This window comes from Notolepis coatsorum (genome assembly GCF_963971535.1).
Source record: "Notolepis coatsorum genome assembly, chromosome: 12".
Lineage (NCBI taxonomy): Eukaryota > Metazoa > Chordata > Actinopteri > Aulopiformes > Paralepididae > Notolepis > Notolepis coatsorum.
This window is the reverse complement of record NC_140176.1, coordinates 51,011,570-51,037,809: the sequence shown is the minus strand read 5'-3', so window position 1 is coordinate 51,037,809 and position 26,240 is coordinate 51,011,570. Positions and strand designations below refer to the sequence as shown.

The following is a 26,240-nucleotide window of genomic DNA, read 5'->3' as shown; positions in this document are numbered from 1 at the left end:
TTTGTGTGAGGATTCGCCTGTTCCCTGAGCTTTTCCCTGTCTACTCTCTTCACCAGCCCCCACCCTTGTGAGAACTTTTGCCTGCCTCCTACTCTTCACCAGCCCCCACCCTTGGACATTCTGTTCCTCTACCCTCACGCACCTGTTGGGAGTTTGCAATCTGCTGGAGAGTACTTAGGTTGCAGACTCCCCTCCAGTCCTTGTCGGGTCGTTCTGTGTTCTGGACTCTGTGTTCGTTCTGTATCTATGTTCACTCTGTGTTCATGGAGTTCTGTACGGTTACCATCCTGTACGTTACCATCTCCTGCCGCGTCTCCGGCGTGAGACGACGTGCCAGCCATCACCACCTGTCGCCGTTTGCCTGGAGTGGGACACCGTCTTCGCTCTCTAATTCTCTACGGGAGGTTTTCCAGTGTTCCCACTCCAGACGTCAAGCCGGCGTGCATCGCTCCCTATTTCCACGGGAGGATGCGTCTATTCGCCCCGGTCCCCTGGGACCCCTGTGTTCTGCGCTGCCCGTCTGCAGCATCCGAGGAGGATCTCCGTGCCAAGCCTGGAGTGGTGTTCCCACTCCAGACGTCAAGACGGCGCGCATCGCTCCCTATTTCCACGGGAGGATGGCGTCTCTTCGCCCCGGTCCCCTGGGACCCCTTTGTTCTGCGCTGCCCGTCTGCAGCATCCGAGGAGGATCTCCGTGCCCAGGCCCCCGCTGTCGGGCCCCTGTCCCCGTGCCAGGCCTCCGCCGTCGGGCCCCTGTCCCCGTGCCAGGCCTCCGCCGTCGGGCCCCTGTTCCCGTGCCAGGCCTCCACCGTCGGAACCCTGTCCTCATCCCTGTAAGCAGCTCTGGCCCTCGCCCTGTCCAAAGCCTTAACCCTGTTCTCTGTCCCTGTCTCCAGCCCGCCTCTCCGGGCCTCTGTCCCTGTCCCCCTCTCCAGTGCCCCTGTTCCTGGCCCTGACACTTAGCCCTGGTCCTTAGCCCTGGCCCTTAGCCTTAGTCCCTTAGCCTGTTCGCCTCTTAAAGGCACAGTGCCGCATTTTCCAGATTTCCTTGACTCTAGTGTTTTTGTGTTTTCCCTTAAAGGGACTGTGCCGCTTTTTGTTCTATAATAAATATTTGCCCTGTTTAAAATATTTGCCCCGCAGCGCTAGTTAGCTCATAGCTATCGTGTAACACTAGCCTTTGCGGGCTCGGGCGCCCTGCGGCTGCCGCCGCCGTCGCGTCCATGGGCCCCCCGGCAGGGCACCCGTGGGGACGGGTCGGGGTGTACAGAGAGGAGAGAACCATTTTGGGTCGGCCGTTCATGCCGGCCAGCGAGCCGGATGTCGGGATATGTTGTTAGCACAATAGCTACCAAGCTAAGCTATGTTATCTACTAACGTTATAAACACAATATGTGTACAACGACACAATGATTTACATTATTACAAATATGGTAACGTGGTTGTGGCTTTTACAAATAGTGGTTAGCTTTAGAGATGGATGGATGGCTATAATCACGGAGCAATAGTGAGGTGAAACAGATACATTTCCATTCGGCTAGTAGTAGCAAGCATATATCTATGGTAGCAAGGCTCTCTGCCTGCCACTAGCTGTGTGACTCTCAGCGCCCCCTGGTGAGCCCCCTGTTGTCCTGCACCTGTTGTGACGATCATTTCGATTACACACGCACGTTATGGACCATTGATTAAAATATGCACGTGCGTGGTGATTGTGTTGGGCAGACAAAATGTTTGATAAAAACACTAAAACTGGGTCAATTTCAATACTTTTTTCCCCCCTTCTTCATGAAACCCACTGTTGGCCTAGTCCACATTGTTTATTGAACAAAAATACAACGTGGAGGTTGACCTTTAAGTTATTACTGGCTTAGCACATCCGGTGCACCCTGTGTAAATAATCAAACGCATACGCTGGGCGCGTCTATACAAATAGTAGCTCCAGTTCTGCAGACCCCTCTCTGATTGGTTGAGCTCCATTTCTGCAGCCCCCTCTTTGATTGGTTGAGCGAAGCCCCTCTCTGATTGGTTTAGCTCGTCATGCGGTAAAAGGCGGATGTAATGTTATCATCTCAAGAAGATAAAAATAAATGTACTACCAGATTCGCGTTTATAACGTTATTTCGCGTGACTTCGCGGTTTATTCATAACATTATGCACATTTCACAACACAGCCAGCTGTTAGAAACTGTACATTGTAACATTATATAACATAACGTTATGTTGATTGATTGATTGAAAAGTTTATTAACAGATCGCAGAATGGGTACAGTACAGTACAGCTCAATACATACAATTGTTAAGGGGATGCAGACCAGAGAAAGACTTTCGTCTTGTTTACATCAGGGTCCCCCATTTTCAATTCATCATAACATAAATGACATACATGACATACAGATAGACAGTAGCCTACTGCTACATCTATACATTAATGACATATCAGATTTGCAAATAGAGTATTGTTTGTGATACAAAAGTGTCCAGAAAAAGAGTGTTTTGGCGTAGAAACTGTACATTGTTATTTCGCGGTTTATTCATAACCCTCCCTCCCAAATCATATTCAGAAAGTATCACAGAGACTTCTATTGACCAAGGAATTAGTTATTATTTCGCGGTTTATTCACATAACGTTATATTGTTTACACTGTCTTTCTTCTATTATAACCCTCCCAAATCATATTCAGAAAGGCACACACAACATATTCCAGTTAACGGTATATTTTTTTAATGATTCGTTATGGCGTAATCAATACTTCCATGCGTATAAATTGCGTTCGCGACCTCCATGTTTTGGGGGTAGTCATCAGAAACCTCGGATCCGCGATTCGCTCCCATCCGTCGGGCAAGAACTGTGTGTTTTCAGCCTCTCTCTCTGGAGCTTAACGGAGTTTCCTCCGGCGTTTCTGGAGGAGCTTGTCGCGGCTCATACGCATGCGCGCGCTCAACCAATCAGAGAGGGGCTTCGCTCAACCAATCAGAGAGGGGGCTGCAGAAATGGAGCTCAACCAATCAGAGAGGGGTCTGCAGAACTGGAGCTACTATTTGTAGCAGAAACGGAAGGATATCTTGTGTGATTGGTTTAAAGTAACGACGGCAAAGACGATTGGGTAAAGATCGGCCAACCCAGATCAGGCATTTTCAACACGGTTCCGCAATGGGACCTTCGAGCCAAGATATTAGTAAGATATTATTGACACCCATTAGCTGTAGACGTTTATGTGGTTTGGCTGTTACACATATTGAATATCATTTTCAACTAAAGGCGTTACGTCAACTCGTCTTCCCACTACGTTGAGATGCAGGCGCTTAGGTAAGGATATTTCTTGAAAATTATAATGTTGATGGTTATGTTATCCCAAGTAGGTAATAGGTCATTAATATTAATGTAACATTAGTGGGCAAACTAAAGCATTATAGCCCAAGGTGGACAATATCTGTAATTATTTTTTATTTCAGTTTCGTTTTTTTTATTCAACCAAGCAAGTCATTATAAGAACAAATTGTTATTTGCAACGCAGTCTCTTCAGGGATAAGAGGTTGCTGTTTTATTTAATAAAGTGAGAAGTCAGTGTAACTTGTGCAACCGGTAGTTGTGTGTGTTGACTAACAGGAAAACAGAGACTACGACTGTGTACTTCTTCATTTGTTCTTATGACTAAGAAAGAAATATTGAATTTGAAGCATTAGCATGCCGTCGTGAAACTACAATAATACAACGTTAATATCTTCCCTTTTTTAAAGAAATCTCTTCCAGACTCCATGGTCGTCCACTGCTAGATTAGACGAGAAGACTGTTGTCATCACGGGAGCCAATACTGGCATCGGCAAAGAGACGGCACTCGACTTGGCCAAAAGAGGTAAGGAACCTGTAAGAAAACAGGTTGGTCTGTAAAGGGCAGTATGCAACAAAGCCAGACTATTTGCATTACATGTGAATACATGTTTGACATGCCTATCTCATGAGCATAGAAACGTAGAAATAACATTGAAACAGCTTAGTAGCTTAGTTCCCATTCCCAACAGTCATGAAATATACTCCAAATACATCTCCAAAACTTTCCTGTAAACATGTTGTGACCTGTGTATTTTCCACATGAAGAAATAACTATTTAAAATTAGATATTTTCGTTTTCTAAGCAGATACTCTTTTGCCAAACCACTACTGCCTGGGCGCAGTGATTTCACGGATCACCTCAAAAGCCTTGTTGTAATATTCGTCAATAAAACCAATGTGACTAGTAGCTAGGGACAGGACACGCTTTCATTGAGTGAAGTGGTTATCATCAGATAGACTAGCTAATAGTATCTAGATAAACAACTTTACATTAAACTAATAGGAACTATTATCACTGAGTGTGTGACTCCCACCTACAGTAAACGGACTACCTAAACTTGTAAACGTAGCCCTCAAAGGGAATGCAGGGACCGCTGAGGATAATACTAGGTTAGTCCAGAAAAGTTACGTCCTATTTATCAAGTCTCATAATATTAGTTAACGTTAGACAGACGGAATACAGCTTTCCATCTAAAAACACAACACTTTGTTGTGTGTGGAAATGACTGTACACGCACACAGTTTCTTGTTTACTTTAGTCAACTCCAAATCACAGATCACACTACCTATATATGTATCCGCACGCGCTCTGCCCGTAACCAACAGCAACCCATAATAGTCACACTCTTAAAGGCACCGCACCCACTATCACAACATACAGCAAACCCTGTGTAACCGGCCTCTCTGTGCCGTCATGGAGCTGCGACAGGACATCCAACATTCATCCAACTGCAGCAGTGGAGGCATCGCAGGTGATGAAGGTGGGGCTGGAGAGGCTGAAATGGGCGAGGACAGGAGGTGACGTTAACTGTTTTCAGCATAGAAAAGGACTCGGCGCACTGTGGTGACCAGTCCCAGGGCTCCTCCTTCTTCAGGAGCTGGCGGAGAGGTGCTGTCGTGTGTGAGTAGTTGGGCAGGAAACGCAAGTAATAAGCGGCCATTCCCAGGAACGAGGCGACCTGTGTGCTGGAGGTCGGTTCTGGGATGCGCTGTATTGCCTCGACGTTGGAAGAGAGAGTTGCGATGCCATCACCAGAGAGGCGGAATCTGATGAAGTCCACAGTCGGCGCTGAGAATAGACATTTGTCGCTGTTCAGGGTCAGGTGATGTTTGGTGATGGCCTCAAACACTCTGTGTAACCGGGCATCGTAGGTGGCTTGGTCTGACCCATGCACCACAATGTCATCCAGGTAAACTGCTGTCCCCGGGACCCCAGCAAGAATCGTGGACATGACCTTTTGGAAACAGCTGGGGGCAGAGCTAAGACCAAACGGCATGTGTGTGTACCTGAAAACCCCAGCATGTGTCATATGCTGTCAGGTCCCGGGTAAAAGGGAACTTGCAGGTAGCCCTGGCACAAATCCAACTTCGAGAAGACAGTTGAGCCATGGAAGAGAGTGGTGAGTTCCTCAGCTGTAGGTAGAGGGTATTTGTCTGGGATGACGGCTTTGTTGACCCGTCGCAAATCCACACAGACCCGGAGACCCCCTACCTTTTTTTGTGCAACCACCAGGTTTGAGATCCAAGGTGCTGCATTTATTGGCTCAATGATGCCTTCTTCCAGCAGGGAGGTGAGCTCAGCAGTAACGCCCTCCCGGAAGGCGAGCGCCTGGGGGCTGCATAACTAGTGTCACGGCAGGGTTGACCAGGGGTCGATGAGTGAATGCCGTCAAGCAGCCCAGGCCGTGGAACAGCGCTGGCCACTGCTGGTGCATCGTCGGAGAGACCTGCAGTATAGCCCTTCCACTATTGTCCATTAGAGAGAAACCCAGCTTGATGAAGAGATCCAGGCCAAGGAGTTTGGCTTCCCGCTGTGCCACATGAAAGGGGAAGGAGGGGATGTGTATTGTACCGGAATGGACAGGCAGGTCAAGGGTGCCCACCATCTCAATGGCAGAATTTGCATACCCCCGCAAGCTTGTGGATGGGGGTCCTAGTGTCATGTGGGAAAATAATTTCCTGTATGTGGCCAGATTTAGGAGCAACGCTGCAGCCGCGTTATCCAGGATGAGTGGCATGCTAACCTCCCCCAGCTGCACTGTGCAAGTTTTGAATGATACTTGTGTGGAACGAATATTACTAATTTCGGTGTATCCAGGACCAGACTGGGGAAACCTGTGCCGCTGTGCCACGTTGGCTAGAGCTGAACGACAGACTTTAGCAAAATGGTGTAATTTAGAACGGTTTCTGCAAGCCTGTCCACAGGCACTGAGATGCCCTTGTTGCATGGGAATTAGATCCACAGTTGGCACAATTGCGTCTGGAGCCCACAGTGGGGCGCTGTCTACTCATTTGTTGTACATGCAGGCTGTTGTCATCAGTGGGCGGGAAAAACTGACGACAGGTCTGTGCCCGTGCCTCTGTGCACTGCAGCTGTTGCACTAAAACACTGTTTTGATGAGCAGGGCTGTTTAGCAGAGTAGAGCATTCTAGAGCAGATTCCACTTGTAACGCTATTTTGATTGCATCAGTCAACGCCAAACCGTCAGGTTCCATTAATGGCTTTTCTCGTGTCTTGTCACATGATGTGCCTACTATCAGTTGGTCTCTGATCATTTGGTGATGCAAAGCTCCATATTCACAGGCTCGTGTTCGCTCGCGTAGATCAGCCACAAAAGTATGTATAGACTCACCGGGTCGTTGGTGACACTTTCTGAGTCTGTACCGCCATATCGGGACTCAAAAGTTGTAACTGTTCCGAGCGCTCCAAGGATTCGCTGCCCTTCGATATCGAGAAGGTGGAAAAGGAAAGCCGTTTTTCGCTTGTTGTGAAGCTCACCGTCGGAGAATCCCAGCGCCACAATGTAGGCATTAAAACATGTCAACCACCATGTCCATGGCACTGTGGGTTCCCCGGGGACCACGAGAAACACATCGGGTGGGGGAAGGCTACATCCAGCCATCGTCTTCGCCAAATGTTGTGTGTGGAAATTACAGTACACACACACAGTTTCAATGTCGGAACCACAACTTGTTTACTTTACTTGTCAACTCCAAATCACAGATCACACTACCTATATATGTATCGGCGCGCGCTCTGCCCGTAACCAACAGCAACCCATAATAGTCACACTCTTAAAGGCACTGTACCCACTATCGCAACATACAGCAAACCCTGTGTAACCAGAACATAACACACTTATCACAGCCATGGTTGGCAGTGTTTCACTTTCTCCTCTCTGTGCGATGCCGATGGATGGGATGGCCGTATCCTTCAGAAAAAGTCTCATTTTCATTTTTTCATAATGGTCATCTTGTGCAAAATGCTCTGAGCAAACATGCCATTTCTTGATTATTATGTTGGCTTGTTGGGATCTATGTTCAGAGCAAGTAGCCATAGCTTTATCCAGTCCGGATCTTTAATTCTATGAAACAAAAAATGAAACCCTGGCTTCGATTGACTATTATCACAACCCTTTACAACACACAGAGACATGATTGTAAAGTTGTGATTTATCCATCTCCTTTTCCTTCCTGACTTATGGAACATCTTTAAAGATCAATACTCTTCCAACCTATGCACAGTTCAAAACCATGATCACAAATCATTACATAAATTTGTAACTGGTTTAGCTGATTTTCTTTAGTTTTTATCTTGTGTTTCTACTTTAGATTTTGTCTTGTTTATTTTAATTGTCCGTTTACTCTACATCATTAAAATGAGGGCAAACTCAACGGTCTTCAAGTTTTAAATAAATGTTTGATGATGATGATAAGGCTGTAACATAGCCTGTTTGGACGCTAGCATTAAAACAACCTTTCCCACAAATCCCCAAGCATTCATTTAGGTGAAGTGCCCCTTTAATTTATCTGGGCCCTAATTCCACGACCACAACACCAGAGGGAGTTCCACAAATCATGTTCAACCCAGATTCGGCTCAAACAAGGTTTTAAAGCACGTTTCGCAATTATGCCACAACAATGTGGAACGCCCTACCCACAGCCGTAAAAGAATGTGAATCCCTACCCTCCTTCAAAACCGTTCTCAAAGAGCACCTATATAGAATTAGAAACTGGCCCCGGTAAATGTCAACCCCCCCCCTCCAATGTACAGTTTCTTCCCCTTACAATGTATATATTTTTCTTTTAGGATCTCTAAAGTTTCTCTTAAACAGTACTGTATATTGTGTATATGTCTTGTATGTCATAAATGTCTTGATGAAACAGTACTGTACAGTATATCTGTATGTCATAAATGTCTTGATGAATTGAAAATGGGGGACCCTGATGTAAACAAGACGAAGGTATTTTTCTGGTCTGCATCCTCTTAACAATTGTTTGTATTGAGCCGTACTGTATTGTACCCATTCTGCAATCTGTTAATAAAGTTTTCAATCAATCAATCAATCAATCAATCAATCAGGCTAGTGTTTGGCTGTGCCCTTCTTTGTCAACAGGGGACACTCTTTGAGTGAATTAACCTGAATCACCCCCCTTCTCTAGTACTGTATCTATCTATCTATCTATCTATCTATCTATCTATCTATCTATCTATCTATCTATCTATCTATCTATCTATCTATCTATCTATCTATCTATCTATCTATCTATCTATCTATCTATCTATCTATCTATCTATCTCTCTTTCCTTGTTTCTCATGTTTTCTTCTCTATAGGCGCAAGGATCATCATGGCTTGCAGGGATATGGAGAAAGCACAGACCGCCCTGAAAGAAGTCATCGAAGGCTCTGGAAACCAGAATGTCGTCGCCATGAAACTTGATCTGTCAGACACCAAGTCAATAAGGGAATTTGCCGCGGCCATCAATGAAGGTGTGGAGTAGTGACACTGTTCTCACTCCCTGTGGACATCTACTGTAGAAAATACTCCAGTCAACTAGGACTGGCCTGCAGTTGTTAATAGTCTTTCAAAATGCATATCATGATGATATCTTGATATATTGGTGTAACTGTACATGTTAACTTGTATTTCTCACAAATTAGATCTGAAACATTTGTTATTTATTTATTAGAAAATTGGGAGTTCCGGGTTTTGTCTGGCAAAAGTAAGCCGATATTGATATATATAGATATATAGCTTTTGATAAATGTCTTTATGGGAATCGTGATATAAATGTTTGCCATATTGCCTAGCCCTAATACATTAAGTTCCCTAGAGCAGCGGTTCTCTAGAGCAGCGGTTCTCAACAGAATTACAGAAAATGATCACTAAAGTGCGATCTGTTGCAGCTGCACTGTTTTCCATGAAAATAGCATATTTGGATAAGTTTGACCATTTCTCAAACTGAAAATCATTATTTAAAAAAACACAGAAAAGGATCACCAAGTTACTCTGGATAAAGAAGAACGGAGAACATTGAGACAAAGCTTCCTGACACATCTCCATCCAAACTTTTGGAAGAACTAATGGAAATCTCATCTGATACCACCTGGAGAGCTCGTTTCAGTGAAGTGCCCCTGGAAACATTTTGGTCTGAGTGTGGTGCTGAGTACCAAGTATCTCATGATGCAGCAGTTAACTCATTCACGGCCAACCACGACTATAGTCGGGTTATCTCGCCAGCGGTTGAACGACAACCAGAGTATAGTCGGGTTTTCGATCGTTTATCGTTTTTTCTTTTCTTTTCTTTTTTATTCATTACAGGCTCATGGACCTCGTTACCATTGGAACTCATTCTGCGACCCAGAGAGTGCAATACCGGCCAAATCCTGCTAGGTGGCAGTATCGCCCACCCTTTGAAACCTTATTTCATACTGTGTGTCACATCTAATGTCGTCCGGGCGGAGAATTTAGTCCAAGCCAAGTAAATCGCTTCATCCGAGCCCTTTGAAATGTGTTCAGCACACTTGAGGCATATCTTGTGCCACTTCATGTCAGGGACCCGATGGACATCAATACTGGAAATCGCAATCAGACAATTGGAATATTCTTTTTGGAATAACCCAGATCAAAGGTAAGGACTATCTGACATCAATTCCACCTTGATCCTACAATGATTTCATATCGATCCAGCCAATCAACGTATGTAGTATTCAAAACGAATGCTGGTGATCAGAGCATCAAAAAACGACCCCCCCCCCTCTTTGATACATTCATGATGAAACATAATTCCTATTATATACCTTTGATTTGGAAATAGTAACGTGTCCAGGCCAGCAACACGAACACCTTTAGCAAAATTCATATATCGCTCCATAACGCGTTTCCAGGAATTAGCCAGGATCACTCTGAAACTATACAATATTCACCACAGTATAACACGCAAACGTATACATGAAAACATTTATTCTTTTTTACATGTTGGACGAGGGATGGTTACTGTCAAATGAGCCATAGTATTGTCTCCATAGCTAGAATATAGATATAGCCCTGCAAACACTGCAACGCACAGTGAAAATTCCTATCTTTTAAAGCGTGGCCCATTGAGTACAACAATGGATAAAACGGCTGGCGCTGAAAGTGTTAAGGTGTTGATACCATTCAGCACCACTGTGTGAAGCTGGCTTTTCATCCATGACAGCTCTGAAAACAAAATATAGGGCCAAGTTGAGCCTTGAGGATGACATGCATGTTGCCTTGTCAAAGATCTCCCCACGTATTGACCGTATTATTAGCCAGCAGCAGCAGACTTCGCATTGAGCTAGAAATGTCCACTGAGTGAACAAGTGCTTATTTTCTGTATTTATTTATATTTCTTGAGAAATGGTAACTTGGTGATCCTTTTCTGTATTTTCTTAAATAATGATTTTCTGTTTTTGAGAAATGGTCAAACTTATCCAAATATGCTATTTGATTTACTACTACAAGCAGTGTAATGTCAACAGTACTAAGCACTTAACACATTTGGGGCCGTCTAATATCACTAGACGGCCAGCATTTCAAAACAGACTTGCATAGTTTGTGAGGCTGTTTGTAGAGCTAAATCTAGACTTTATAGTATTGCTATCTGTCCATTTTCATTGTCAATTGAGACCATAAACCGTTCCTTCAAAATGGCTTAAAGAATTTTTTTTTCATCAATACGTTCTCATTTTATAGCGTCTTGAATATAAGCGTTATATGGGATTTGGGCTGGTATATTTCCTGGAAGGCGAGATATAAGGCGCTAAGCTAGTAACGTTAAATCCAATGGCATTTCGGCTATAGAGAAGCTAGAGTTAAAAATCAAACTGCATATGATTGATATGATGGTCCACCATGCATGCATGAAAGGGGGGGGGGGACGTCGTTTCTGATTATTGATTACCAATAACGGCATTAGCCTCAGTAGCCTCATTCGCTGACCGGGTGGATGGCTATCAAAGCAAGGCCCGACCAAGCTGAAATTGACGTCAAATCGATCTTACCTGTGACCGGTTGGACTGCAAAAAGGATTTCCCAGTTATCGATCGCCATCTGGTAGATCGATATGTCCATTGGCTGATCATATATTCCTTTACTGCACACTGAAATCCGTGTCCCAAAAGCCAAAACGTATTCCGTGCTACATGCTACAGACATAGCTTCAGGTTAGCAGAAAACTACATTGAAAATCCAGAAAAAACAAGACAACTTCTGCCACAGGGAACACTGCATTATCGAGACAGCGCCCCTACGAGGATCTGGCCGGTAATGCACTTTTTCGAATTCAAAGAGTAGGGTACTTCTGCAGTGCCGCTCGGTGACATTGAGTAGATTATTCAAATGGAATAAAAGCCAAAACAACCTTGCCACGGACATGTCTGTGGCTGGCCCTTTAAGCATGGCGCGGAAACACGGGCGCCAATGTGTTAAATAAACGTTATTTTGAAAGCAAGCACTTTTGTCATCATTATAGCAAAAAAGACAGGAGGGGAAAGTCTTTATCGTATGTAGGGGTGCCCTGGAATATTTTATTGGACACAGGGGAGCCTTGGCAGCAGAAAGGTTGAGAACCCCTGCTCTAGAGAATCAAGGAACACAGATCATTGGCATCTGTATATACTGTATTTCTATATAGTAAAAAAGGACAATGAATATAATGGACAAGTCAACATCTACTTGTTCTTTTCTGCAGGAGAGACGAAACTCAACATCCTCATAAACAATGCGGGGGTGATGGTTTGTCCGTATGGGACAACCGCAGATGGCTTTGAAATGCAGATTGGTGTCAATCACATGGGTGAGCAAAAGTGGAGCAAGAACCAAAGGAAGCTTTGCAAGGTGGCAGACATCTGTTGTTTGTTTAAGCTTTCAAGTTGTTTTGCTAAATTCCATTATCATTTACTTGGCCTGGAGCTAATCTATGAAAGATATGTGTTTTATCAGTCCGTAAGCACCTGTAACTGGATGTTTGTTTGGACATGTCTCAGATGTAGTTCATTCCTACCTAACTGATTATCATATTATCATATCATCTCCTTAGCAAATGACCTCAATACCTTCTATGCAAGGTTTGATGCTGGTAATAACAACACCAGCCCACAAGCCACGGCAAAGGGGGGGGGGGGGGGTCTGCTGCTGATGGAGGCTCAGTGTTCAGGGTAACAGAGCATGAGGTGAGGCGGACCTTTAAAAAAGTGAATATCAGGAAGGCAGCAGGTCCGGACGGCATCCCCGGCCGCGTCCTAAAAGTCTGCCGACCAACTGGCCCCGGTATTCACTGACATATTTAACCTGTCCTTAGAACAGGCTGTCATCCCCACCTGCCTGAAGAAGTCCACTATTATCCCTGTACCCAAAAAATCCAAGCCTGCTTGCCTCAACGACTACCGCCCTGTAGCTCTCACCTCCATAGCCATGAAGTGCTTTGAGAAGCTAGTAAAGGGCTACATCTGCTCCTCCCTCCCCATCAACATGGACCCCCTGCAATTTGCATACCGCCCCAACAGGTCCACGGAGGACGCCATAGCCCATGTGCTGCACACAGCAGCATCACACCTGGACAAGAGGCAGGGGAACTATGTGAGAATGCTATTCATCGACTACAGCTCGGCATTCAATACCATAGTCCCCTCCATACTCATAGCCAAGCTCAGGGACCTGGGCTTGAACTATGACCTGTGCCAGTGGGTCTTGGACTTCCTGACGGGCAGACCCCAGGTGGTGAGAGCAGGCAACTGCACCTCCTCATCCATCACCCTCAACATAGGGGCCCCCCAGGGCTGTGTTCTGAGTCCCCTCCTCTACTCCCTGTACACACACGACTGTGTGGCTCAGCGGAGTAGCAATACAATCATCAAATTTGCTGACGACACAGTGGTGGTGGGCCTGATCTCTGCCAACGACGAGAGGGCCTACCTGGAAGAGGTCAAGGTCCTGGCGGGATGGTGCCAGGAAAACAGCCTCTCCCTGAACGTCAGCAAAACAAAGGAGATGATTGTGGACTTCAGGAGGTCGGGGGTCAAGGACTACAGCCCCCTCAGCATCGACGGGGCACCGGTTGAGAGAGTCAACAGCTTTAAGTACCTCGGAGCCTACATATCCGAGGACTTGACATGGACCACACACATTGACAGTGTTGTGAAGAAGGCACGACAACGCCTCTACTTCCTCAGGCGCCTAAGAAAGTTCCAAGTCAGTCAGAAGATCCTCAAGAACTTCTACTCATGTACAATAGAGAGCATCTTGACTGGCAACATCACCTCCTGGTTTGGGAATAGCACTGCACAAGACCGAAGCAGACTACAAAGAGTGACACGTTCAGCCGAACGCACAATTGGAGGGGGGCTCCCCACCCTCCAGAACATTTACAACAAGCGTTGCAAGGGCAAGGCTAAGAGAATCATTAAAGACTCCAGTCACCCGAACAACTGCCTCTTTGAACTGCTGCGGTCAGGCAAGCGATACCGGAGTCTCAAGGCGAGCACAGAAAGACTCAGAAGAAGCTTCTATCCCCAGGCCATCAGGCTGCTAAACGAACAATGAACAACACTACACAACAACAACCATCAAACGCACATAGCACACACATCCACACGCACACACTCACTTTAAACAAACACACTGTAGCACCCACTCCACACACTTTATAGCACACACCCACTTTAAACAAACACACTGTAGCACCCACTCCCCACACTTTATATTTATTGATGAAGGATTGCACTACAACTCGTACACCTTACTGTAAATTGTACCTAAATTGTACCTCATCCCATTTCTGCTTTGCACTATATAGTACTGTACATTAGTACACTGCATAGTATTGTATATTATATGGTAACTCAGTTACGTCTATTCTGCATCGAACATTGTACATATGTCTATACTGAACACTGTGACCTCATTTTCTACTTCTAAATTACTATACTATGTTATTTGATATTTGATTTGATACTATCTTGTCTAGCACAGTCTCTGGAGCGTAACAATAAGAAGCATTTTGTATGAAAGTATTCTGTACTTCTGTATGACAACTATTAAAGAAACTTGAAACTTGAACTATTTATTTTTTTTATCCACTTTTTCTCCCATTTTCTATTTTTCTCACATCCCAATTTCGTATCGTCCAATTCAACCCTCCCCTGTCTCGAAGGCTGTTTCTTGCCTCCCACAAGCCGGCTGCAATGTGGACGAAGCCATACATAGCACGAGTCTCCTCCGATACTCGAGGTAGCAGCCGTCGCATCTTTTCACCTGCGCGGCGCGATCTTTCATCGTCAGGGGTCTGCGCTTTGGAGGGGCGCCGCCCCCATCGCTTCTTGATTCTACTGCGCAGGCGCACCAACCGACCTGTAGGAGTCGCTGTCCACAACGTCCGATCCCCACCCCTCAGTTTTCCCTCCCCCTAATACTGCCAATTGTATTAGTACGGACGACCAGCCAAACTGAAAACAATGTGGAGAGCTGGGCTCGAACCCAGCGTCTCCAGCATTGGTGGTGAGTGCCTTGCCCACTGCACCACCTAGCCGCCCCTAACTGATTATCATCTAACTGAATTATAATATCTATACAGATATAGGTTGCTCCCCAGCACATAGCAATGTCACTCTGGGAGAAGTTAGCAAGCCTCATGTTGCATTTTATGCTGATGTATCTATGATATACTGTATACAGATTTTGAAAGTATAGAGCATTATTGCATGACGATTGATAGAAAAGCTTAATTTATTGATTTGTCTCAATAGATCATGTTAACATCTGCATATACACACACATGTGTTTCCCGGTTTCAATGGGTTAAAAGATGATACAATTGTTTACATGTATCCCATTCATGACAGGGTGGGCTGTATTAACATGGCTGAGCTGCTGCAGTTTTCTTTTCTACGGGGGGTTTCATTCTAAGCCTGCAAAGAATCCCATTTGATGAAAATACCTTCCTTAATTTAACAGAATTGTATCACTTTTATACAGAAGTATAAAAGTGTGCCGTAATAACTTATCTCCCCTCCCAGCTTTTCAAAATGCCGGATGAAATGTGGAATTGAATGTTCCTACGAATCCCACTCATCCAAAGTACCCTAACTTATCCTGTAGGTCACTTCCTTTTGACACATTTGTTGATTGACCTGATTAAGAGATCGGCCCCTGCCAGGGTTGTCACCGTGTCCTCGATGGCCCACACGTGGGGAAGCATCCAGCTGGAGGACATCAACAGCCAGAAGGGCTATGACAAGAAGGCGGCCTACAGCCAGAGCAAGCTAGCAAACATCCTCTTCACTCGCTCACTGGCTAAAAAAATGCACGGTCTGTATCAACTCAGTCTCAAATAAGCAAAATTTCTCCTGTTGACAATTGACAAATGGATATACGAAGATGTCTCCGCCACATTGAGCTGAGAAACAGTATTGACTTTAACGTGTTAACCCTGTAGCACTTTGGGATCCTAGTGAACGAAAAGTGCAATACAAATACAATTTATTATTATTAACGTTTGTCATATACTTTGTTCCTTAGTTCCCTGCCGCATTACACAGTCACAAGAACTGATGAGGAGGACATGTGATAATCTGATATATAAAGTCACCAACATGTTCTGTGTCTCAAGAGCTCTGCCAGGTGACATCATCCAGAGTAGACCTCTAGTAAACTGCAGATGCTATTTGCTCAACTATTTTCAACTGTAATCACCCCAACTTGAGGATAATTGAGGAAATGGTGTCTGCGGTTCACTAGTCAAGTTTCAAGTTTGTTTATTAGTTGTCACTAAGGCTGGGCGATTCTTGCTCAAATGTGAATCACGATTTTTCTCTCTAAGAATTGAGATCACGATTCTCTCACATGATTCTTATTTTTTCAATAAAATCATTTATTGCACTCTTTCTTAAACAGACAACATAACATATCAAAGTGCTTGACTTAAACTTAAAAGTGTTAAAGGAAACTCCAACATTTTGGGAAATTAGCTTATTTAACATCTTCCCTGGAGTTAGACAAGAAGATACATACCTTTTTTGTCTCTGTGCGTGCATTTTAGCTTTGGGAATAGACGCTCCGTTAGCATAGCTTAGCTTCATCACTGGAAGTGGGGGAGGGTTAGAGCCTTACAGTGCCTTACAGTGTATTGCAAGGTCTGACATTGACCAAACTTGATATGCATGACCTTGGTGGGCTCTAGGTCAACTCCTGAAAAGGGGGTCAATGTCAGACCTTGCAATCAAAAGTTAGGGGGCGCACTGAAATTATGGCAAGGGTTATTAGCCCCCTAACTTTTGATTGCAAAGTCTGACATTGACCCCCTTTTCAGGAGTTGACCTAGAGCCCACCAAGGTCATGCATATCAAGTTTGGTCAATGTCAGACCTTGCAATACACTGTAAGGCACTGTAAGGCTCTAACCCTCCCCCACTTCCAGTGATGAAGCTAAGCTATGCTAACGGAGCATCTATTCCCAAAGCTAAAATGCACGCACAGAGACAAAAAAGGTATGTATCTTCTTGTCTAACTCCAGGGAAGATGTTAAATAAGCTAATTTCGCAAAATGTTGGAGTTCCCCTTTAAGTAAAAAGTAAAAAAAGAAAAATCGCCATAATTTAGAAATGAGATTGCATAGGTCTATGAATCGAGATCGCGATTTTATTTCGATTAATCGCCCAGCCCTAGTTGTCACAATAAAATACATGTACTTCACGGTAAAATGCTTGGTTCTGTATGCGCCCCCGAGAGTGTGCTTCATACAGTAAAAAAGTAAGTAAAAGAGGAATATACAATATACAATACAATCTAAAGTATAGTGAGTAAAAATGTGTAAACAGTAAGGTACAAATGCAGACTGAGGTACAAAACTAGGTATGGTGCAAATGCAAATAAGGTATGAATGTAGTGCCAATCTCTTTAATAAATAGATAAATATAATGTAGTGTTAAAGTGAGTGTTAATAAGGTGAGTGTTTGTTTAAAAGTGAGTGTGTGCATGTGGATGTGTGTACTGTAGATGATGGGTTGTTACATAGTCATTGAGCATCCTGATGGCCTGGGGATAGAAGCTCCTTCTGAGTCTCTCTGTACTGGCCATGAGACTTAGCCTTGGCCCTGCAATGCTTGTTATAAATGTCCTGGAGAGTGGGAAGCCCACCTCCAATTGTGCGTTCGGCTGAACGGGCCACTCTGTAGTCTGCTCTAGTCTGGATCAGTGCCATGAGACTGTGGCTATTGGCTGAATATTTCAGTAGGAATTCTCCCCTTCCACAAGGGCACCATCGCCGCACCCTGATAATAGGTTCAGCCAGACCTCTCCCCAGCGCTGGCACAACACTAACATAGTGTGGAGAGAGGTATGGCTATGCGAGACTAGCAGTTCACTAGAGGTCACCTGGTGGAGTTTCTTGGAATGCCGAATGCGGCCGAACTCTCGAGACACAGAATGCTACTTTTATGTCTGATTATTACATGTCCTCCTCACAACAGAACGATAGGATTCGGGTTAGAAATGCCTCCTTTAGACAGCGAGTAACACAACTTGGTACCCGCTTCTCACGCAGGAACGGGCGTGGCAACGTACTCCCTCCACCCTGGAGTCGTCCAGACTGATCTCTGGCGTCATCTGAACGGCCCCCAGCAGGCTGTGATGAAGATTATCAGCCCCTTCACTAAGAACTCCGTCCAGGGAGCCCAGACGTCCATCTACTGCGCCGTGGAACCGTCTCTGGAGACTGAGAGCGGCGGCTACTACAGGTACGTTTCTCCTATGACAATAGCGGCCGCTTTCATTATGAAATTCGTAGCACAGAGAACTTTTATTATGAAACAGGAAACACCTCCACCAGTGCCTCCACCTCACCACAACATCATATCAGCCGAACTTTCTAAAACTCATTTGAGTGGAGATGCCTTTCGCATTGACACACTCTGATTTCCATTCCATGGTTTCTGCTTGATCCAAATATTATGTTCTTTTTAAAAGAGCATTTTGGTTGTTTGACTTGTTTTGACGTTTTCAAAGGTGTTTGAAATGTATGCTAATTGTTATGTTCGAAGCGGTCCTGCATATCTAGTTTCCATTCGGTTAATAGCCTGTTTGTATTTGTGTTAACCTCTTAAGCAGGGGCGTCGTTTTGGTATGGCACTCGCCATACCTTGGCAAAAAAAAATTACCGTAATTCCTCTAATAGTAACCCCGGCTTGTATTTGTTTCAACTGTAGCGGGTACCAGGCTTGTATTAGGAGGAGGCCTGTATAAGAGGGAGGCCTATATTTCACATTTTAAAACGGATCATAATGAATAAATCAACATTTTGTGTCAGTTTGAACCCAGTAAAATGTACTGGGTTCATTTATTGAAACCAAGTACTGTATGAAATAGTAAACAGTGCAATTACAGGTGGTCACTGGTCATTTCAACGTTTTCAAAGTGAAATCAAGTAACTAGCTCAGTGTGCAGCTCAGTATATTAGTAACCCGGCTTGTATTAGGAGGCCGGCTTATAATTGCTTAGCTCAAGAGCGCACCCGGCCATTAATAGAGACCCGGCTAGGGGGAGCTCCAGTAGCTCACCACGTACCGCGAGTGCTATTTCAGCGCCGTGGACAACCGTGCTCGTCACGGATCTGGGGCTGAGCGAGTTCGAATCCCGGACTGCAGCCGTGCCTTTCCCAGAGTGTCTTCCCCCCCATCTGAACCCTTTCAGCCTGCTTCTGTCGGTCGAACTTGACCAAGTATAAATGCGATAAACGTATAAAAGAGCCAGGGAAATGGCCAAAGTTTAAAAAAAAAAATAGAGACCCGGCTTGTATTTGAGACCCGGTTACTATTAGAGGAATTACGGTATAATACATTTTTCTTATGTTGATTTAGAATTCTAATGTCAACATTATGAACGAAGCTTCGAACTATTTGGTACAGCCCTAGCATGTTTTGATATGGTCAATTATCTCACTTTTACTAGGTGATTTTTACTATAGGTGACTAACTCAAATATGCCACACAAAAAAAGGAAAATGGACATACAGATGTTTTTTAATCAAAGGGCAGCAGAGACTAGTGATACAGGGACACGGGTAAGGTCTTACAATGGCTTAGTGATTATAACAGTGCAGTTCAGCATTCAGTAACCCATACTTTTTGTGAACATGTTTTTGATACTACATTACCTCAAAACCGTACCTAAGGAAAATTGGCTCAATTGCAAGAAAAATAATAGACAGTTATGATATTACATTCTGCATAATTTGTATGCTAAATATTGTGGTTCCCTGCTTTAGTCTGTTGACAAATTTCTATATTAAAAATGCTTGTGTAGTCCTGTGTCATACCTAAATGTCATAAGTGAATTGTATAGAAACAACTCACCAAAAGTGATTATTGCGCAACTGATTTGACAAATAAAATCCACCAAGGGGGGGAAAAGCCCCCCCGTCACCCCCCCCCCCACCCTCCCTAATTGCCATACCTTGGCTTTTTCTGAAACGCCGCCACTGCTCCTTAAGCCCTAGCCATATTTTTTTTTTAAATTGCCTAAAAATACATACGTAAGTACCGTACTTTTCGCACTATAAGCCGCACCTGACTATAAGCCGCAGCAGCTAAATTGAATGATGTGTACATATATAAGCCGCACTGGACTATAAGCCGCAGGTGTTTTAATGTTTAATTACCATATGTAATTAGCATTGGGACACAATACTGTCGGACAAATAACAAGAATTAACTCATTTACAAGTTGTATTAAGTTTAGCAAATAAGGGAACAGATAAATAACATTTCAATGCAGTCAAAAAAGCAATATTTTGATTTTTACATTTTCGGGTTTGGTCACGTCGAGTCACATATAAGCCGCACCCTTATATAAGCCGCAGGGTCGAAAAATGGGGGGAAAGCCGCGGCTTATAGTCCGAAAAGTACGGTAAATGGAAGATTGCTCCACTTCTACAAGGTCCATTTGCATGTTCTTGGTATCTATGGACATCTATGGATTTCGGGGGAAAGTATTCCCAGTGTCAGAATAAATACTAGGCTTGAGTAAATTGTAATGAACTAAAGGAGAATATCAATTTTCTTTTTTTTCTTTTCTTTTTTCATCGTTGACTGTACCATGCAAAAATGGCCACTGAGCTCAAGTTTCAAGTTTCTTTAATAGTTGTCATACAGAAGTACAGAATACTTTTATACAAAATGCTTCTTACTGTTGCGCTCCAGAGACTGTGCAAGACAAGATAAGTATGAAATAAAATAACATAGTAAAATTAGAAGTAAAAAAAATTAGGTCACAGTGTTCAGTTTAGACATATGTACAATGTTCGATGCAGAATAGACGTAGTTACCATACAATATACAATACTGTGCAGTGTACTAATATACAATACTATATAGTGCAAGGCAGAAATGGAGAAATGGGACGAGGTGCAATTTAGGTACAATTCACAGTAGGTGTACGAGTTGTAGTGCAAATCCTTTATCAATAAATATAAAGTGTAAGTGTGTTTGTGTGATCTAAAGTGTGGAGAGTGGGTGCTGCAGTGTGTTGTTTGTTTGAGTGAGTGTGGGTGTGTGTGCTGTGTGCATTTGATGGTTGTTGCATAGTGATTATTGTTCGTTTAGCAGCCTGATGGCCTGGGGATAGAAGCTTCTTCTGAGTCTTTCTGTGCTCGCCTTAAGACTCCGGTATCGCTTGCCTGACCGCAGCAGTTCAAAGAGGCAGTTGTTCGGGTGGCTCGAGTCCTTAATAATTCTCTTAGCCTTCCCCTTGCACCGCTTGTTGTAAATGTTCTGGAGGGTGGGAAGCCCCCCTCCAATTGTGCGTTCGGCTGAACGTGTCACTCTTTGTAGTCTGCTACGGTCTTGTGCAGTGCTATTCCCAAACCAGGAGGTGATGTTGCCGGTCAGGATGCTCTATTGTACATGAGTAGAAGTTCCTAAGGATCTTCTGACTGACTTGGAACTTCCTTAGGCGCCTGAGGAAGTAGAGGCGTTGTCGTGCCTTCTTCACAACACTGTCAATGTGTGTGGTCCATGTCAAGTCCTCGGATATGTGGGCTCCGAGGTACTTGAAACTGTTCACTCTCTCAACCGGTGCCCCGTCGATGCTGAGGGGGCTGTAGTCCTTGACCCCCGACCTCCTGAAGTCCACAATCATCTCTTTTGTTTTGCTGACGTTCAGGGAGAGGCAGTTCTCCTGGCACCACTGTGACAGGTTCTCTACCTCTTCCTCATTCAGCACCTTCTTCATCCGGACACATGCAATTTGAAATATGATTATAGAATATAGAATATCAGGCCTATAAATGACCTTATTATAGCCTAGTCACACATCTATGGATCGGGCCAAATCTCTCCTTTCCAATGGCAGAGTTCAATCTGGATTTAGTACCACCAGGCGCCCCTGACAGGGCAGCAAAAACCGTGAATGAAAGCTACGTACAGTTACTTTTTTATAATGTAAATTGCTCCACCATTTCTTATCAGATTGCAACCCGTTTTTTTTGCTAGACGTTCAGAGAAAGGTAGAGAAACTAACTGCCTTCTATTTCATGGCAATAACGTTCAGATATGATCCTGAAAATGAAGAGAAAAAAAGCTTCATGCTAGAAACTTGAAACTTGAACTTGAAGTCAGATGATTGACAGGGGCTGGTGTGAGCTGGGAAGTGTATTTTTCTTTTTTTTTAAAGCCTACCGAAAGCCCTGGGTCTCTTCTCTCAAAAGACTACACTCAAATTAGGTTGCGCCAAATCCTCACGCAAATAAGCGCATTTTTTCGACTCGATGCGCTGAGATTTCTATAAACTCATATTTCATTAATAACACTTAAAATCATTGTTAAACAAACATAGTGCTGAAAATATACACTTTGACTGCTGTTTTGACAGGGTTAGGCTTTTTACTCTTGGCTACATTCGAAAAAGAAACGCAACATTAATCAATAAGTTCTGTATTGACAGATTTATGGCGTGATATCAATAATGTGGAACGCCCTACCCACAGCCGTAAGGAATGTGAATCCCTACCCTCCTTCAAAACCTCTCTCAAAGAGCACCTACGGGTGGCTGCAATTAGAAACTGGCCCACCCACCCAACCCCCTCCAATGTACAGTTTCTTCCCCTTCGGATGTATATATTTTTTTATGCTCTTTTTCTTACACAGTACCGTATATTTGTATGTCTTGTATGTCATAAATGTCTTGATTAATTGAAAATGGGGGACCCTTATGTAAACAAGACTCAAGTCTTTTTCTGGTCTTCATCCTCTTAGCAGTTGTTAGTATTGAGCTGTACTGTATTGTACCCATTCTGCAATCTGTTAACTCAATGTATGCCAGACCCGTTAACTCGCCGACGCTTGAGCGCCAAACCCGATAAAAGTCGGGTTTTCATCGTTATTTATTTTATTCGATATTTCCATTCATTATCCATCCAGGGAGCCTGGTGTTATCATTGGGAATGGGTCTGAGATCGCAAAAGTGCAATACCGCCGCCTGGTAAGTTGCGGCCGGTATTGCACATCCTTTGAAACTCTGTGGGCTAGATCCACAAAGAATGGATTGCACGGAGCAAGTTGCACCCTTACTTAAAATGCATTATGAATTGAAAATGGGGGACCCTGATGTAAACAAGACTAAAGTCTTTCTCTGGTCTGCATTCCCTTAACAATTGTGCGTATTGAGCCGTACTGTATTGTACCCATTCTGCGATCTGTTAATACAAATTTCATTCAATCAATCACCGTGCAGATTGATTGATTGAATGAAAATTGTATTAACAGATTGGCCTTTTAACCAACACAGTACACAGCGCCCTCTGGCGCTGATTGAGTTAATAAAGTTTTCAATCAATCGATCAATCTCGTACCGGTACCGGACCGCTCAGGGCTTAAGAGGTGTTAAACAAACAAGTGTTGCTCTTCTCCTACGGAAGCCGAGACCATGTCTTTATTTATAATCTTTGACTTATTATCTCAATATAACCGTCTGTTTTCTCGTGATAACGGATTCATTTATTTCAGTTGTTCAGTACAGCAACAGACAGCCAGTTGAAGTTCTTGAAGGCTAAAATCAGGACGGCATGATCACATGAACCAGCTTGCAATCATCTCCGAGTTGAAACATCTACAACAAACAAAAAAACTAAAATGGTTATTGAATGTTACATTTGGATTTGCATTTCATGCAACTGAAAGGAATTTAATGCAACTGAAATGGCAAGTTGTTCAAAATAAACTCTGTTCTTCTCACGTAGCCTATGTCTGCAATTTGAATGAGGGTCGGGGTTGGCCCGCCAAGTCATTTGAATCCTAGAAAGTGGACCGGGCAGAACTTTTATTAAACACTCATTTACGCACTTACACTGTAATTGTACTTGGTTGCATCTATGCGGTTCTCATTTCCAAAGATCACACATCAACATACGGTAGCTGCGTAAGACCTCCTTGATATATTTTTGCCCACAGTGACTGTGCCCCTGCCACCTGCTCGAGTGCTGCAAAAGATGACACCATGGCTGAGAAACTCTGGGGCCTAAGCTGTCAGATGCTCTCTATATCGTGGGATTGAATGCCTCCAACTTTCAGAATGTAGTCTTCCTGTTTACAGTCTATAACCAAACACAGGTCCTATTTCATCAAGCTACTGTGGCGCCTCTATGTTAATTTTACGGTGGTCTACTGTTTCATTATCACTGTCTGTAAATACTTGAGATATACTTAACCCTTTCAGATGGATGATGAGATGAATGAGATTAAAATGTTGAGAAGTGGAACATTCTAAGATAGAATTTTGTATTACACCTGAAAGGGTTAAGATATCTTACTATTTTGATATACTATGCCATGGATTACAACTATATATTTATATTACGCAACGGTCATCCTTATTTGTTATACAAACAAACGCAAACGTGTTTTCAGTGAATGTGTTTACATTATTTCGTACTAGTCAAATTATAGTTGTCCAGTATATGTTTTGTATACCTCTTTTACATAGATTACTACTATCTTCAATAATTACTAATTTAATTTAATTACTAATAATTTACTTCCTGAAATGTGATAGCATGTTGTAAAACATAAAATAAATGTCTTACTCAAACTAATATATAATTAATAAAATAATAAAAACAGATCTTGTACACTTGAGTCTTGTTTCAGTCATTACAAGTATTTACATCACTTCCTGAGCACAGAATGATCACAAGTCGAGAGTAACTTTCATCTTGCCACAAATCTACCCCAATTACCATTACATTATGCTGAGCACCAATGGATTTTCACCAATCTGAAATAAATTCTAAAAGCAATGTAGTTGATTATGTAGTTTTGAAGGACAGGCCTACTCATGTTAAATGGGGAATGTGTGGTATTGTAACGTCAAAGGTGAAATAGACCCATTTCTATATTATTATACGAGTTCTGTATCGTAATGGGCTCCGCTCGGCATCACTACTGCACTGTACCTCGCTCGTGCACGCGTACTGAATAAAAATTCCACAAATGTACCTTTACATCCCAGCATTCGTCTGGCCACACCCCTATCAGCTTACCTACATAAGCAGGGGTGGGGCCACATACTCGCCTCCTTCTTCGCTTTCACCACAAGGAAGTGCCTTCGGTAGATCCCTACTTGACGAGGCTGTTAGTAGGAGAAAGTTGGAAAACAAAGGATACGTTGACATCATATCTTTATTTTCTCTCTCACTATTTTCGAGAAAATACGGCGATATTGTCTTCGTACTGGAGTGTCTGGAAGATGATGATCATTCTACACCTCCACCGGTTTTTTCGTATTGGGAGTTCACGCCGCTACATGCCTCCCAACTGCAGTCCTACTTGCTGCGGCTGGATGGGGTAAAACCCTCCAGCGACACAGCTGGACTGTAGGACGCACCGACTGTTGTGAGAAGCGGTGGGTTCCAGGTTTGGTGAGTAATGTTTGCTTGCGAGCACCACTTGTCTGTTAGTGCTATGGGGGCTAGCTGACAATGTTTACGAAAACCGGCCCCAGATTAGGGTCCTTTGTTCAGCCTTTTAGGCGACGGCGGAGGATCTTGGTTTGAAGCCCATTATAGCAACTAGTGGGCCACGACCAGTAAACTGGTGATCCCAGGATCTCTGGACGCGTGGGTACTTCTCTGTCACCGTATAGGCCCCATCTTTCATATGCAAATGAGAGTATACCCTAAACGAGGAAATGTGGGCATGGATGTTCGTTATCGGAAAATCCATGTTCAAGTCGGCTACAGCCCAGATGGGACTTGTGCTGGCTCCGCCGGATGTATGGTAAAATCACTGTTGTAAAACTGTGTTAACATCTCGTTTCTCTTCTCTCTTAAAAGGTGAGGAGGGTTTCAGAACGGCGGCCTGTCTGAGTGTGGCTTGTTATATCGTTGTGTACAAGTTCAGGTGATAGCTGCTTAGCTTGCGTGCTAGTTGTGGCCTACCTGTTAGCCAGTCAGCTGTTAGCTGCAGGCAAGGAAACGTTAGCTTGCTGCTATCAGCCGAGAGCGGCCGTTAGCTTAATGCTACACTGTTGAACGTTCTGAGACTATAACATGCTTTAAACACTCTGACTATGACGTCATCTTTGACAGAGGATGTTAGTCGAACCTACCCTGAGCCCGGCCGGCGAGGACTGCGTCAACAAGGAGAACCGTAGCAGCGGGATGGAGCGGCGACGCTGCCCATGTCGACAACACAGGAAGGCTGTGTTTACTATCGGTGCCTTGTTAGAGACTGCAGTTCGCTTGATCTGCGTTCACGGTAGGAAAGGTCCTGACCAGACCTTGAACACTTCTTCTTTCTTTCCCTTCTAAATGTTTTGTAAATAACGATGTTTTCCAAAATGAGTGTTGCTGCACTACATTTAGGATACGACGCGAGTTATGTGTGAATTGTCTTGTCACT

The 26,240-nt window shown here is 43.8% G+C and overlaps 1 protein-coding gene across 1 annotated transcript; it reads left to right on the top strand.

Annotated features, from left to right (window-relative positions):
- Positions 1-3,167: 3,167 nt before the first annotated feature.
- Positions 3,168-24,455, top strand: rdh12l (retinol dehydrogenase 12, like). The gene is made up of 7 exons (XM_084326339.1): positions 3,168-3,307; positions 3,739-3,854; positions 8,668-8,823; positions 12,048-12,152; positions 15,452-15,661; positions 17,894-18,086; positions 23,793-24,455. The coding sequence occupies exons 1-7, from the start codon at positions 3,294-3,296 to the stop codon at positions 23,893-23,895; spliced, it is 897 nt and encodes a 298-aa protein (XP_084182465.1). The 5' UTR covers positions 3,168-3,293; the 3' UTR covers positions 23,896-24,455.
- The last annotated feature ends 1,785 nt before the right edge of the window (positions 24,456-26,240 follow it).